General features: G+C 38.8%; 1 protein-coding gene across 22 annotated transcripts in view; it reads right to left on the bottom strand.

Annotated features, from left to right (window-relative positions):
• LRRFIP2 (LRR binding FLII interacting protein 2) overlaps nt 1-15,866 on the bottom strand; it is a 106,981-nt gene that overhangs the window by 27,067 nt on the left and 64,048 nt on the right. For 14 of the 22 annotated variants that reach the window (XM_043595792.1, XM_043595795.1, XM_043595797.1 and 11 more), the window contains 4 exons: nt 11,226-11,270; nt 9,536-9,652; nt 6,626-6,697; nt 1,247-1,417 (listed from right to left, as the gene is read on the bottom strand). In XM_043595792.1, coding sequence (XP_043451727.1) covers nt 1,247-1,417; nt 6,626-6,697; nt 9,536-9,652; nt 11,226-11,270 — 405 coding nt within the window. The remainder of the gene's footprint in view (nt 1-1,246; nt 1,418-6,625; nt 6,698-9,535; nt 9,653-11,225; nt 11,271-15,866) is intronic. The other 8 variants (XM_043595799.1, XM_043595783.1, XM_043595787.1 and 5 more) reach the window with 1 other exon arrangement.

Raw genomic sequence — 15,866 nt, 5'->3', positions numbered from 1 at the left:
ATCCTAATTTTTTTTTTAGTAGACTTGACTGTTTAGAGCACTTCTGGATTCTTGGGAGTTGAGTGGAAAGCACAGAGTTCCCACATACCCCTCCCCCCAACACAAAGAGGCTCTCCTACCTGCTATCAACATCCTGCACCAGAGAGGTATAATCGTCACAGTCACTGAACCCACAGTGACATATCACCACACCCAAAGCCCACAGTTTACATGCAGGTTCATTCTTGGTACTGTATATTCTATGGGTTTCCACAAATGGATAATGTATCCATTAGAACAGTATCACTGCCCTAAAAATCCTCAATGTGCTGCCTATTCATCCTTCCTTCTCCCAAATTCTTGGCAAACACTTCTGAACACTTTTTAAACATGACCAAAACAGACTGGAATGAACATTTTCAATCCTCAAGGAAAAAAAAAATCCCTATTAGAATTTACAGTATTAATGCCAGTCCCTTCGAGGTTATATTAACAGCTTCCCTCCCTTCAGATGACTGATGTTTCTAACCAATGCACATTTCCGAAATTGTTTTCTGGGCTTTTTATTTTTGCAATGTTGTCACAACTCATATTTTGGCAGTAATAGCCTTTTGTCCTCTGCTTGGACTGACATTAACATTTTAAAAGAGAACCCAATTTGTTTTCTGCATGCGTCAAAGGGCAAATATGAACCTTGGACAGTGGCTTTCATTTTCCATCTGTACATTCTAACAGTATAGCTTACAAACCTCTAAAGAAAACATCTGCTGACATCTGACCCAAGTCTCCGTCCTGCTGTTGTTAAATAACTGATTAAAAACTTCTCTCTGATCATTTAGAAAAGAGATTCTCTTAAAAAACGATAGAAATAAAAGAAAAGAACAAAATGAACTGCCTCCCGGAAAGTCTTCAGAGCTTTGTGGAGTTTCCAGCCAGTTTCAACAGGAAGAAATTAAGTAACTCACTGAAACTGCCACAATTAAGAGACAGAAAATAAAGATAAAACTTGAGCTGCATTTTATCTTCACAAACTGAAGGAGGTCATAAGACTTTTCTTAAGAAAATTAAACAGATTCTGTAAGAACTTAAAAGGAAAACATTCTAGGAACTGGTAGCTCATGTTCTGTCAATTTCCTTGGAACAATCAGTTTCGACTGAAGCTCCACTTCCAGGTCTGAAGCCCTCTTCCATCCAGCGCAGCACCTTTTAAATGGCAGGTGTGAATTTTCTGCCCCAGACCAAGAGAGGATACAAGGTGCACAATTACCTTTGATTTTTCTTCATTTTCTCTATAAAATTCCGCCATCTGTTCCTCCTGTTCTTCAATAACGTCTTTGAGGGTGTCTACCTGGTAGATCAAATTGTTCTTCTCATTGTCCAACTGTGCGTTGGAAACCATGGCCTTCTTGTATTTTTCTTCCACTTCAGACAAAGATTCCTGAACGAAAGGCAAAGCCATTAGCCTGACATCTAAAATATGCTCATCGCTTATATGCAACATGACAGGAAATACAGGACCGGCACAAACACATGAAGGTGCATTTTCGCAAAATACAAGCAGTCGGGGGATCTCCATGTTTAGTAACATGCACGCGAAACAGAAGGACGGTGAGAAGCCAGTTGCGCCACCGTGAGAATGTCATATGCTCTCTGCTACCCGAGAAAACAAAATCAAGCACCAATGTAGCCTCTGAAAGATGAAAAGGTATGCAGACCACATCCATTTGTTAGGAGTTCTAAAACGAAGAATCATCAATGTTTTCGGAAACATTACTCTTGTTTTTAACAAGCTATTCGGTACCCAGAATGCAATGATACAACATAATACAGCCTCTCTTACACAAGTAAGCTTCATATTCATTTGAATTTTGCTGCTTCCTAGACATCTGCTTTCAGTTCTTTCCCGTTCTGCATAGGAATTTTCATGTAAACGTATAAACATTTTTTCTAGCAATTATTCAAATTCTGGTCATTCTTAAATAAGTAAGCAACACAAAAACGATGAAAAAAAGCAACAACAACAAAAAAAGAGCAACAAAAAACAACTGAAATTTTATATACTTCAAAGCTTTCTGCTTAAAACAGCTTCAAGTCTATCTCTTAGTAACTATATCTAGTTTGGTAGATTATTACTACATAGTGACAGTTTTTAAAGCTAAAAAGAAAAAACATCTCACATAGAAAAAATCATCACTTCTGGAATACATTTTAAAAGTACTAACATAAATGTTCAACAAACCAAGATTAAGGATATAAAACTGATAGTCCAGAATGCTTATATTTATGATCAACTGACTTTTGACAAGAGTACCCAGACAACTCAATGGAAGAAAGAATATTTTTTTCAGGGGCACCTGAGTGGCTCAGTTGGTTAAGCATCCGACTTTGGCTCATTTTATGATCTCATGGTTCATGGGTTCAAGCCCCACACCGAGCTCTGTGCAGACAGCTCGGAGCCCGGAGCCTGCTTCGGATTCTGTGTCTCCCTCTCTCTCTGCCCCTCCCCCACTCACACTCTGTCTCTTTCTCTTTCTCTTTCAAAAATAAGTAAATGTTAAAAAAAATAGGTTTTTTCAACAAATGGTGTTGGGACAACAGGATATCCACACTGCAAGAGACCAAAGTTGGACCCACACCAAACACACAAATTAACTCAAAGTGGATCAGAGACCTAAATGTCAGAGCTAAAATTATAAAATTCTTCAAAGAAAACATAGCCCTAAACCTTCATGACCTTGGAGTAGGCAATGGTTTCTTAGATACAATACCAAAAGCACTATCAATGAAAGAAAAGACCACCAGAATTAAAACCTTTTGTGCTCCAAACAATACCATCAAGGGGAAAAAAAAAAAAAAAAAAAAAAAAAAGGCATACAGTAGGAGAGGATATTTGTAAATCTTACATTGAGTAAGAGACTTGTATCCAAAATACATAAAGAACTCTTACAATACTATCATAAAGAGACACATATTTTAAAAATGGGTATGGATTTGATTAGAGATTTCTCCAAACAGGATATACAAATGGCCAAGAAGCACATGAAAACAGGCTCAACATCATTAGCAATTAGGGAAATGCACACCAAAACCACAATGAGATACCACTTCAAACCTACTATGATGGCTATAATTAAAAAAACAGAAACAAGATTAAAGTGTTGGTGAGGATATGGAAAAACCAGAAACCTCATACATTGCTGGGGAGAGTGTAAAATAGTGCAGCTGTTTTGGAAAACAGTTTGACAATTCCTCAAAATGTTAAACACGGTGTTACCATCTGACCCTGCAATTCTATTCCTAGGTATCTATGTAGGAGAAATGAAAAGGAATATCCATACAAAAACTTGTACACAAATGCTCATAGCAGCATTTTTCATAACAGCTAAAAACTGGAAACAACCCAAATGTCCATCAACAGACACGTACTGGAATATTAACCAATCATGACAGACACACAGATAGATGATGGGACAGATAGGTGTTACGACATGGATGAATCTTGAATACATTACACTAAATGAAAAGCCAACCACAAAAGACAACATATTATAAGATTCCATTTGTACGAAACGTCCAGAACAGGCAAATCCAGGGACAGAAAGTAGATTAGTGGTTACCGAGGGCTGGGTGTGGAAGTGGAAGAGGGAGGGTGAGGTATGACTGCTCATTAGGACAGGGTTTCTCTTCGGGGTAATGAAAGCATTCCAAAATTGGATTGTGGTGATGGTTGTGCAACACTGTGACTATGCTAAAAACCGCTTGAATTGTGCACTCTTTAAATGGGTAAATCTTACAGTATTTGAATTATATCTCAATCAAGATACACACACACACACACACACACTAATAATGCTTCACAAACTAGGACTGCATTAACAGACATTTATACCAGGTCTGGGAACAGATAGAACCCAAATAAAAAATAAAAGCAAAGTCAACCGTACAATGATTTAAATATAGTAGGATCTTATATAATACAGAATTCAGAATGATTCTGATCCACCTTAAAGGCTGATAGCATTAAAAAAGTCTTTTTCACAGCTTAGTCTCATAGAAAGTGGGACATAACTGCATGAAAAACCAGAACTAAGATAGTTACTCAACAGATGCAAAAATACAATATATAACACAATAAATGTGACGTAACATTTACGGAATGTACTCTTCCTTTAAACAATAAACCACAGAAGACTGTTTTGAATTTAAGTATAAAGATAGTTTTAATTATTTAAATCTAGCTTATATGGTGATACCTATTAGGAAATAGTTTTACTTAAATGTATCTAAGGCAATGATTTTGCAAGAGTGGGTTCTAGATTAGCAGCAACAGCATTAGCTGGGAACTGGGTAAAAATGCAACATTTCAACCCCCTCCTAGACCCACTGAATGAGAAAATGTGGGAGTACGATCCAGCAATCTGTGTTTTAACAAAACCCAGGTGGTTCTGCATGGAGGACAGAATGAGGAAAAGCATCCCAAAGGCCGACCCACTTAATCACGAATACTTTCAAAAGTAGGGGTGCCTGGGTGGCCGGCTGAGTCGGTTAAGCGTCCCGACTCTTGATTTCAGCTCAGGTCATGATCTCAGTTTGCGGGTTCAAGTCCCACACTGAGCTCTGCACTGACAGTGCAGAGCCTGTTGGGATTTTCCTTCTCTCTCTCTTCCCCACTCATACTCTCTCTCAAAATGAATAAATAAAAACTTAAAAAAAATATATCATAAGCAATGACCCAGTATCCTTTTTCAATAGAATATGTATGGATATTATCACACTATTGTGTTTGATCACCAATCAGATCATTTTTTAATGATTTTTCTTCCACTTAACGAGTTGTTTCAAGGACAAATATAACCTGAAGTCAAGCTCAATGATATGCTGACCATGAATTAAGAAAATGGAGGTGGCAGGGGATGGGTGAAATAGACAAGGGGATTAAAAGTACATTTATCATGATGAGCACTGAGTAACGTACAGAACTGTTGTATAATTATGTTGTGCACCTTAGATATAGCACTTTATGTTAATTTTACTTCAATGAAATAAACTATATCTCTTCTAAATGAAAATAATAATAATAATAATAAAATAAAGCAGGGCACATCATTGTATATCACTAAGTAAGTTTTCCTTTACTCTAGGTATGCTTAAAACTGTTGCATTGAACATGAATATATTTAACGTATATCTTAACAGTTTTTCTTAGCATGGTAACATATAATGTGAGGAACATGAAGTTTTGCTTTTTTTCTCTTAAAAAAGGGGATCTTGTATCTGTTCAGTCTCACATTTAATCTGTTCTTTTGTATCCTTCAAAGAAGGTAACAAATGGTAGATCTAAAATGTAAGAAAAAAATGTTTTAAATAAATAAAAAGCAAGAAAACCTCTGAACTGCTTGCTTTCCTGATACGTTACATTACATATGAGATTTCGATAGAAGTGTATTTATTTAACATATTTAATTTGCTCCAAAAGTCTTATCACTAAAATCTTCAAAGGTGATTCAACCCTGATGATCTGAGCCAGGAAGACCGGGCAGGTCAGCTTATACCCCGTACTTCTCCTGCTCGACTGACAACCGCACGCGCACACACACTGCCGGGTCAGCAGCCTCCAGGCTGCCCTCACGGACACTCTCCATAGGACCCGCTACCCTTTTCTGTCCTGACTCGTAACCGTAAGTTTCCTCTGGACGATCATGACCCGCGTGAAGGTACCGACTGGTAACTGGGCCACTTTGCATCTCGCCAGGAAAGCTGATGAGAGCCTTGCCCGTGAGGTCCCCGCTTTGTCCTTCGGGCATATCCTGAGTCGTCTTTCTGAATGCCCTGTTTATGCACCTTGAGACCTGATATTTCTGTTTCAAACAGGGCCATGCACATGTTGAGAAACTTGTAGCTTCCTTGTATCAGAGTTGAACTTCATAATTAAACATGGGGAAGTGCATGATAACCAACCGCCATTTACAACCAAAATGTCTGTGTCACAAGGACACTTCTATTGAGAACTGGTAGCCATCCTTGCTCGGAAAAGATTAAGGTCCGTCTCAATTTACCTCCAGATTCTTCAAAGCACTGAACCTGTGTAATCTTCTTTGAGCCATAGTGAAAAACAAGAAGAAAAGGAAGAGGAGGAGAAGAAAAAACAAAATAAAAACACAGGCCTCCTACCTCAGGTTCCTTCCTCCGTAAGAAATGTTTATAATAATGCACTCTTAGATGCTTCTTCCTCCTGCCTTCAATACTAAATTTGTTGACAGAAATAGGCAATACTCTCTCATTTAGCAGGGAGGAATTTTAAGGTCTAATTCTCAATTGAAAACCATAATCTCAGAATACGTTTTAAGAGTTTACCCAATTCTATTTTGTATGGCTAAGACACAAGCGACATGTAAGTATGTCACAAAGTTTAAAAACTCTAAGGTATAATATCTTGTACTGAATATTGCAAAAACCATAGTAAACGTTGAGACATAAGCAGACTGAAAGTTCACCTTTCCTGTGCACTGCAGGTTAAGCACATGCTGGAAAGACAAACACTGTTAGTAAAGCTTTGTGCTGGGGTTAACAGAACTTGTGAAACCACCATTACCCAACCATTCTGCACACAGAGAGCATGCGTGGGCTGCACAATGGGCCCTGATACCTTTAGTTCTTTAAGCCCTTGCATGTATCTCCCTTCTACATCCTGTATCTGGTCCTTCAGGTCATAGATATCCTGCAGGACATAGGAATGAACCATTGCATAAAACCATGCACAAACATATCTTAAGTCTCAAAGGATTCAGATGAAAATGTGAATTACTTTCATGTATTCCGGACCAAAAGCAGAAAAATCAAAATACACAAACGTAACTGCCACTTAAAACCACCGAACGAGGCAAATAGGTCAGGGGATAATGGGGCTGGGGAAGGCCTGGAGTAATCAATCTAAAGTGTTACATATCTTCTTGGCATGAACTTGTGTCGAGACCGCATTAGCAAGAGGGGGATGGGGCCGTGTACGAGAAAAAGCTGTACCAATTATAATGTTTTGAACATATAAACTTGAAAAATTTATAAATCATTTCAATAATCTTTAACATAATGCTTCACCTGAACCAGTAAATTACTAAAGTACTAAATTAATTATAAGCAGCAAATTTTACTGGCTCATTCAGAAGTTTTTAAAACTGTAATAAACGGACGTGAACAAAATGTCTTTCAATGACTTGGTTACTAATCACAATTAATTTGGAAGAAAGAAAGTAAAGGGAGGGAAGTTAAACGCCGACATTTCAAACCGTATGTCAGATGAGAGAGTCTATGCTGAGGATGCCATTTAAATGAATGATGAGAAAAGAGCATTTGTTCCAAATGTTACCCCAATCATTAAAAGTAAAGCAGGTCAAATTTTAAATGGAAAATACAGTTCCTCCTATACCTGACCTTGCTACCTACAATCTATCCTGGATGCTGGATTTAGGCGGAATACAACTGCCACAGGGCCCCACGTGCAATTCTGCAATACGGGCAGGACCAATCCTCAAAGGCCGGTCACACACACCTTCTATATTATACCCCCCCTGCCCTCTTCGTCTCCTCCTTGGTAGGTCTGTCTTGTACTCGCTGATTCATTCAACAGACACACAATCAAGAGGCTACCGCAAGCGAAGCGTGAGGATACAAAACTCTCATTTCCTTCAAGGAAGTCATTCCCTCAACGAAGCAATACGAGCTGAGTGGTGAGGCTGGAAGGCCTTGTCCTCCGGTCTTCCGTCCCACTGAAGACAAGAGTTGAGCCCATTCAACTCTGCAGCCCCAGCACCTATGCCCCGTACTTCGTAAGAGCCTGATAAATACGGACACCCTCAAAGTCACGCCGTGTCGGCCTGGGTCAGCTCTCCGTTGCCGCCGCCACTGCCGCCGCGGCACACGTCTCCACCTCTAACCCCCAGCCCACTTTTACAGGCCTCCCATCCCGTAAGCCGGACTCTTGCTCCTACCTGCCTGCGGTCTGACTCAGTACCCCAGCACGCCCCCTCCCTCCCTCTCCGTGTCAGCAGGACGGGCCCGCCACATCTGGCCCCCCTCTATCTGCGCCCGGGCATCCCTCTCAGGCACTCTGCTCATCAGCCGCCCTCTCCTCGCCCTGCCTTCCTGTTCTCTCTCAACTGGCTCAAGCCAACGGATAAAAATAATCAAGCCTGCCTTTGAAAGAAAACAAAAACCTTCCCTTAACCTCTCCTCTCTGCTATTGACCAATCAACTCCAGTATCTCCCAGGATTCTCCTTGGAGTAAGTTCCTTGCATCCTCTCCCACTGCAGTTCCGCCTTGTTCACGCCATCCTCATCACTCAGCCACAGGGTTCCCTTCACCTCCAGAGCTTCCTCCGACCTGGGGACACTCTTTAAGGATGCAAATCAGATACTCTTGCTCCCCTATTTAATATCCCACAGTTGTCGGGGGGCGGCGGGGGGGGGGGGTGGGTGGCGAACCAAATGTCTTCTAGGCTACCACACATGATGCTTTGTGGTCTGGCCCACGAGTACTTCCCCCAGTTTTCCCTCTCACTCACCTCTCCTCCTCACTTCCCATCCTCCCCTCGGGCAACTGTGCTAGACAGAGAACCTTCTGGTTCTCTGAAGTTCTCAGAAAGCCTTTTCCCTCCAACTTCTTTGCCTGATGCATTTGCATTCTTCCTTCACAGTGGGTCTCCTCTGAAAAGCCTTCTGTAATCTCTTCCCCTAGTCCAACAGAGCTGAGGCTTCTCTGAATTCTCTTAACAGTCCTATTCTCGCTACTACATAGGATCATACACGTGACCTAGTTTCACTGGTTTCTATCAGCGGATCTTCCCTATGAAACAGTGAACTCCTGAAGTTCAAAGTGTGTTTCACTGCCTAAATTGCTGAAGCCAACGGCTCAATAAACGTTGAATGAATGAATGAATGAATGAATGAATGCAATTTTTATTACAACCCTTCCCCCCATTGCTCACAAATAGCAGGTTCAGCAAACAGACCTTCAAATACATTTTGAAAGTCCCCATCTTTCAAATAAAAGGGTTAATAAGAACAGGAACTCAACCCAGGGACTCAACTCAGGTATTTCTGTTATCCCAAATATTCCTATGCTTATCTTACCATGAAAAACTGAGAGATAACTATACTCCAGCAGCCAAATAATACCATAATGGCTCAAAAGGCCGACAATTCCTAGAACCTGGTCCCTTGCATATCTATGTATTTTCCATCTAAAATATGGCCAACTATTTCTGAGAGAATTACTTTTACATACATTAACAAGTTTTTTTGGCATTTGTAAGTGAGCAGAGAGACACTGATCATTCCAATATCATCAAATGTTCAAGAAAGAGAACAGAAAAAAGAATGAACTCATCTCTTTCCTTTCAGATCTGAGTCACATTCCCGAACTTTTAACAGTATTTTTTCAAGAACTCATGCTCCTTTTCTTTCCACTAAGTCCCATTAAGTGTTAAATAGCTCCAGTATACTCTACTACAAAGAAGCCGAAAACCTGTTTGTAAAAAGCAAACCAAAGACTGCGGTTTACCCGCAATTCACTTAATGAGGTGTCTGGGTCTACTAAGCTGCTGGTGTCTCCGCTCCCACGTCGGGATGAATTTCCACTTAGAGGGGTTGTTGCTGAGGCAGAGTTCCGAGACGAAGGCTAGAGAAAGAGAAAGAGGACACATCTAAGTCTTGTTTCTGTACAAAGACGTTTGCTGTGGAAGCTGAACGTGGGGTGGGGGCGGGGGACACCTAACACCTGTGGATGAGACGTGCGGACAACACAGGTTGGCTTTGGGAAAGGGGTATCCAGAGAAGGGCCTGGGGAATACGAAGCATAACCTTGTTCCCTCCAACACATTACTGTAGTCTAGAATTCATAATGACAAAGGAAATGGCTTGCGTGCGAGTTTTTTTCTATCTTTGGTATATTGTAAACAATACTGAGCACACGAGATTAATTTCAAACAGTTCAGGATTTATAACTGGTATGCTAATTAGCAGTCCTCCTACTGAGTTCCTGAGGCTGCTTCTTTAGAATCTTTTCTTTTTCTAATACTCTGATAAAGTTGGAAGCAATATTTGCAGCTCGAGCAAACTGTGTATCACTATGAATTTAGACTGCTATTCCCACAGTTAGTTTACATGTGAGATACGCTACTGGATGAACACATGATGCAGCAACCAAATAGAGTTAACCATTAGCCACATGCAGCTACTCAGCATCTGAAATATGGCTAGACGAAATTGACATTTAAGTGTAAAATACACACCAGATTTCAAAGGCTTAGTATGGAAAAAAGAAGGTAAATTATCTCATTAATAATTTTTCATGTTAATTACACTGAAATATCTTGGATATTTGGGTTAAATAAATTATTTAAATTAACTTTAACTGTTGCTTTTTACTGTCTTAATGAGGCTACTAGAAAAGTTAAACTTGGGGCGCCTGAGTGGCTCAGTCTGTTAAGTGTCCGACTTCGGCTCAGGACATGATCTCAAGGTTCATGAGTTCAAGCCCTGCCTCGGGCTCCTGGCTGACAGCTCAGAGCCTGGAGCCTGCTTCGGATTCTGTGTTTCCCTCTCTCTCTCTGCCCCTGCCCCAATCACACTCTGTCTCTCCCTCTCTTAAAAATAAACATTAAAAAAAAATTTTTTTTAAAGAAAAGTTAAACTTACATATGTGGGGTACATTTGTGGCTTGCATCGTACCCCTACTGGACAGAACAGCTGTATCTTTTTTAGGCACAGCATGAAATGAATCCTGATAATTTCCCTAAAATGACTTTCTGAAAGTACTTCCAGAAGATAGAGACTTTAACACAAAACAAGTCCTAGAAAGGAGTTATTTTACTTCCAAAGAAAAATGTGTATTAAGGAAAAAAACCAAAAGCAAACAAAAACGAAACCCTCAGAGTTGGTCACTAGCATTCCACTTCATTTTCAGTGTTTAATGGCTTCTCCTCGGGATCCAATTCTAGGCAATGGAAATCAAAAGACCAGCCCAAAGCTTCAGAAGTGACATTCAAGGAAATAAAACGCAGGGTCTTTTCTCTTCCCAGAGCTTCACATGATTCAACCTCGGAGGAATTTGGGGGGTCAAGAACAGGAAATAGACGGAGAAAGGGAGAGTAGCTCCCCCAGTTCACATGTAGTATGATCATGAAATAGCAGTTGAAATTAAGTTCAACTGGCCTGGAGAATTTAATTCTCTTAGGAATGTATATACTCACTCTTGTGTAATTTTCAGCATACTGTTTGTCAGATTTTTCATCCAACTAGAAAAGAACAGAGATAAAAATCAGGAAAGATGCTTATTAGCATGTCAGGCTTTTTTTAGAGGAAAAAAAGAAATGACCACAGTTGAGTTCTCCAAGTTCAACTGCTGTTTGCAACCTAAAAGTAAACATATTAAAACTGAAATAAAAGTTGAGACACATAAGACAAAATGTCAAGAATGTTAATTCTTATCCTAAGGATGGACATGCAGTGAGCAAGCTGTCCTTGTGCAGTTTAGAATTTTAGATTTTCTTTTCATGGTATTTGAAACACATTAAAGAAAATTATAAACTTAAGTTTTAGCATTGCAAATGTTAATACAAAAAAAAAAAAAAACCACACAAACTTGTACACATCAAAAGCAAAACTCTGATAAAACCAAAAGCCAAAAAGCTTTATTCTCTAAACATTATTAGGACACAGGACACATAGGTAAGACCAGTACACTTAGCCACAAAGAGTTTCGACTGGATTAAAGCATGTGAAATATACCATCAAAAAAGATTTCCCCTACAGCCTTAAGGGAGTCAGCTCTTTGGCTTTTTTGTTTTTTGGTTTTTTTTAAGCAGTACACACACATGTCAAAAAGAAAAGAAAAAATGAAATGGCACAAAAGGGTACGTGAAGTAAGCCTTTCTGCCTACCCTACCACGTCCTGACCTTCCAATTCTTGATCCAAGGATAACCAGCCACCAAGTCTTTAACAAATTCTAGAGCAATGCCTCAGATACATTCTATACCTTCTTTTCTCCTTACCAACTTTCAGGAATTAAAGAAACTACTTCATTGTCTTCATGGCATTTATCAATCTCTGACCCCGTGATATTTATTAATTTATTGTCTGATCTCTTTATCTTTAATGTAAGTAAGCCTATGTCTGTATGTTCGTTTCTGTATTCACAACATCAAAAACAGCACCTGACATGCAGAAGGACTAAAAGTTTACCGGGTGAATGAGGAAATGAATCATACCCCATCTGGACTTACAGACTGACTTCATTTACTTTAACAGCAGCACAGTGTCCTATTATCTAGACATGATGACTGAGTTAGCCTATCTTCCGCAGATAGGCCTTAGTGATTAGCGTTTCATAGAGAGAGGCATCTTACAGGTCTCCTCCTAAACCCCGACCTTGCAGCTGAGGAGAGAGAAGTTCAGGGGCAGAAGATCTTCCTGAAAATTGAACAACTGCTAAACGTCAGGGCTGGATTCAGATCTCAGTTTTGTGAATTTTAAAACCCGTCTTCATATTATTTACTGTCCCAATTGCTTAACTAAATGAAAATCAACCCAGACTCCAACTCCTAGACCAACCCTCCCAGCTCAATCTAGAAAAAAAAGATTTGAAAACTTTCCTCAGTTAATTATTAAAATACAAAATGCCATTATTTCTGGTTCTATTCAGTTCACTTCATTCTAATTTCCTCATATTTGAAAGGTTTTCTGTTCTTTTTCATTGCCCATTTATCACGTTCATTTTTTCTCTGCATTTATATAATAAACACTGTTTATAATAAAAGGTGTTTACTTTATTAAAAGTACTGTATCAATAATGCGTTTATATTAAACTTTCGACTTTGATCTCTTTTTGCCACTTTTTACAGTAACACTCTTTAAAAGGAATTGATTTTAGTTAACTGATTTTTTTTTAAGTCACACATGAAACGTTTTGAAACAAACAAGCAATGACAGTGGTTTTTAATACTGGCGATTATTGCCACGAAAAGGAATCATCTTCCATCACATTTATGCTACTAAAACCACTGCCTCACATTTAAAGTGTTATTCTTCAGCGTGAAAGAAATACCGTGTCTGGATAAAACTGCCTTATTTTCCTCAGAGTATCTCCCACCTCTCTTCTACTAATGAGTCAGAGAAAAACAAGCAAAATCTGGAGACACTCTTCTAGGCCCACCTAAAACCCTGGCTCATGTCCCCTCTCACAAAAATGACCGCCAAACCCACCCATTTTTTAAACAGTCAGCTTGGAATGATCTTACATTTCAGAGGCTGCATCACTGAACTAGTCCGTGGCAACGTCGGTCCTACTGCTTTCACTGTCTTCTGACAGATCCCAACTGTCGCAACCCAAACTGATCACGCGCCAAACCTCGGGGATTGTTAAGGCAGCAAAAAATGCCAAGAGCAGCGACGCTGCAGTCCAGGTTCTTGAGCTGCAGTGACTTGGCCAGAGGCTCCAGTTCTCACTTCTCAGACTTGTGCTCTGCTACGTGCTATCTCCCATTTAGACAAAAAGCCACTTGAAACCTGGTCTTCCAAAAGCCCCAGTGCTCTCTCCAGGAGGTCTAAACACCTGTACCGCAATGACAAGCCACGGTTCATAATGATGACCCAGAGTCTGCCAGGTACTGAAAAGGCTTTTAAATGGAATAAAAGTCAATCATGTTTAATATATTAAAGCATGGAATAGGGAAACAGCAAAAGGCTACAAGCTTTCAGCTATAAGATGAATAAGGCCTGAGGATCTAATGCAAAATCATGGTGACTAGAGCTGATAAAAAATTGTTGTGTATAAGTAACAATGGAAAAATGAATATGCACAACAATATAAAAACTTTGTAACATTAGTGAGAAATCAGAAAGCAAAGGCTGCATATACGGTTGCAATTCTGTAAAACAAATTAGAGATAGAAAAACTATTAAAAGTAAATCAAATTGTTAAAAAAGTGGCTAATAAAAAAGTAGACTAAAATACCAAAAACAAAAGCAAAAAACAGCAAGCAAAGCTTTTTTCCGCCTTAATATGGTGCTCAGGACTTGCTCATTAATGTTAACTGTAGCCTACTCTTCTCAAAAAATTTCAAGTAAACATTATGCCATTGCACTCTTAAATAATTAAATAGGTAATTTTCCGATCAAGGAAGGGGTTTGGTCGTTTGAACTTGAAAGTCAGCTAACAAGCTTGCAATATTTCACGTTAGTATTAATGTGAAAAGGAGAGCACACGGTGGCAAACTTCATATTCCAATTTGAAAGCTTAGGTTCAAAGGTAGTATTTCCTTAGGGGCGCCTGGGTGGCTCAAAGTTAGGTTAAGTGACCAACTCTTGGTTTCCACTCAGGTCATGATCTCATGGTTCCTGAATTCAAGCCTGCTTGGGATTCTCTGTCTCTCTCTCTCTGCCCACCCCCCTCAAATAAATAAATAAATAAATTTTTAAGTAACATTTTCTTGAAGAATTTCCATGATCAACTAGTAAACAAAATTAAATATAATCTTTCCCACATTTCAGTGATAAAAGCCTTCGCCCTATTTATGCCAGGATGCTTGAAAATGCTTTGCTCTTGACATTACAGATTGTACATTACTTCTCTTTAAATCTGAACTCCTTGAATATTTGTTGAAATTAACACATGTGAGAAATATTTTAGAATACACATCTTGTCAAATCTTTGAAACTCCTTGTTTCTTCTCAAAGAAAGGCATTTATTCTGATATTTATTCTCTGATTAAGAGGCCCTTTGAACCACTTAAACATAAGGCTGCTTAGTTTGACAGATAATTTTACCTGACCAAAATGGTAAAATACAACTGAATTTTTTTTAGAATAGAATAGAAACAGAGCATTTTAGTTATAAATACATTTTGATGCTGTCATTTAAAAGTTGTTTAGAAATAAAGACCGGTACCTTGTTACAATTATTTTCTTAAAAGGACTGAGCTATTCATGTCTGATGTGTATAATTTTCAGCATGCAGCCACCATTTGGTCAAATGTATCAGTAATATATATGATCAGAAGTTAAAGGTATTTATATTAAGGCATTTGAATAAACGACTTATTTTTTAATGTTATAAAGTTATAGTCAAATAAAGTATTTATAGTATTTGTTTAATGTAATCATTAGTCTAATCATTTATTAACTTCTAATTTTATATATGATATGATAACACTAATAAAAATTCTGTTTGACAGAAAAAAAAAACCCAGAAAACTGAAGATCTGATTCCCCAACTACAGAAGGGAAGGGAGCAATTAACTTTAATAATCTCATAAAGCAAAAGTGGCTTTGGACTCCACTCAGAAATGCACTAATTATTAATAATCAGTAAAACTAAAGTTAGCACATTTACATTCTTCTCCCCAGCCTAACTGATAGGATAAGAGAAAAAGGCCATTGGCTAGAGCAGTCACAAACACTGTGTTAAGAGTCTTGCCAAATCAGGGCCTGGCACCCTTTTCAAGCACTCCCAGCTCAGAAGTTATAACTGGAGCAGACTGTACACATACATTTGGTCCACAGTGGGGAAGCCAGAAAGTGTCTTTTAAAATTGTGAATTCACTGTCAGCGTCTTAAAAGCAGAATATTTCGCATAAAAGTGCAGATTTCCCAGCTTACCTTTTAAAGGCGGGGATCTTAGCAATATCAAGTCTACTTCCCATTTATCCACAATGAACTGAATTATAGTTCCCCTTTACAAGAAATAATATTAGAGAAAATTTTTGCTCTAGAGAGAGGAATGGCAAGCATTTTAGGGTTTTTGTTTTTTTAACAGAGTAAAACCTTTTTTTTTTAATTTAAATTTTAGTTAACACATTAAGGTTTTATCAAGAGGTAAAATTAAGGATATCAT

The sequence above is a fragment of the Prionailurus bengalensis genome, chromosome C2 (genome assembly GCF_016509475.1).
Source record: "Prionailurus bengalensis isolate Pbe53 chromosome C2, Fcat_Pben_1.1_paternal_pri, whole genome shotgun sequence".
In the NCBI taxonomy this organism is placed as follows: Eukaryota; Metazoa; Chordata; class Mammalia; order Carnivora; family Felidae; genus Prionailurus; species Prionailurus bengalensis.
This window is presented reverse-complemented; position numbering and strand designations above follow the sequence as displayed.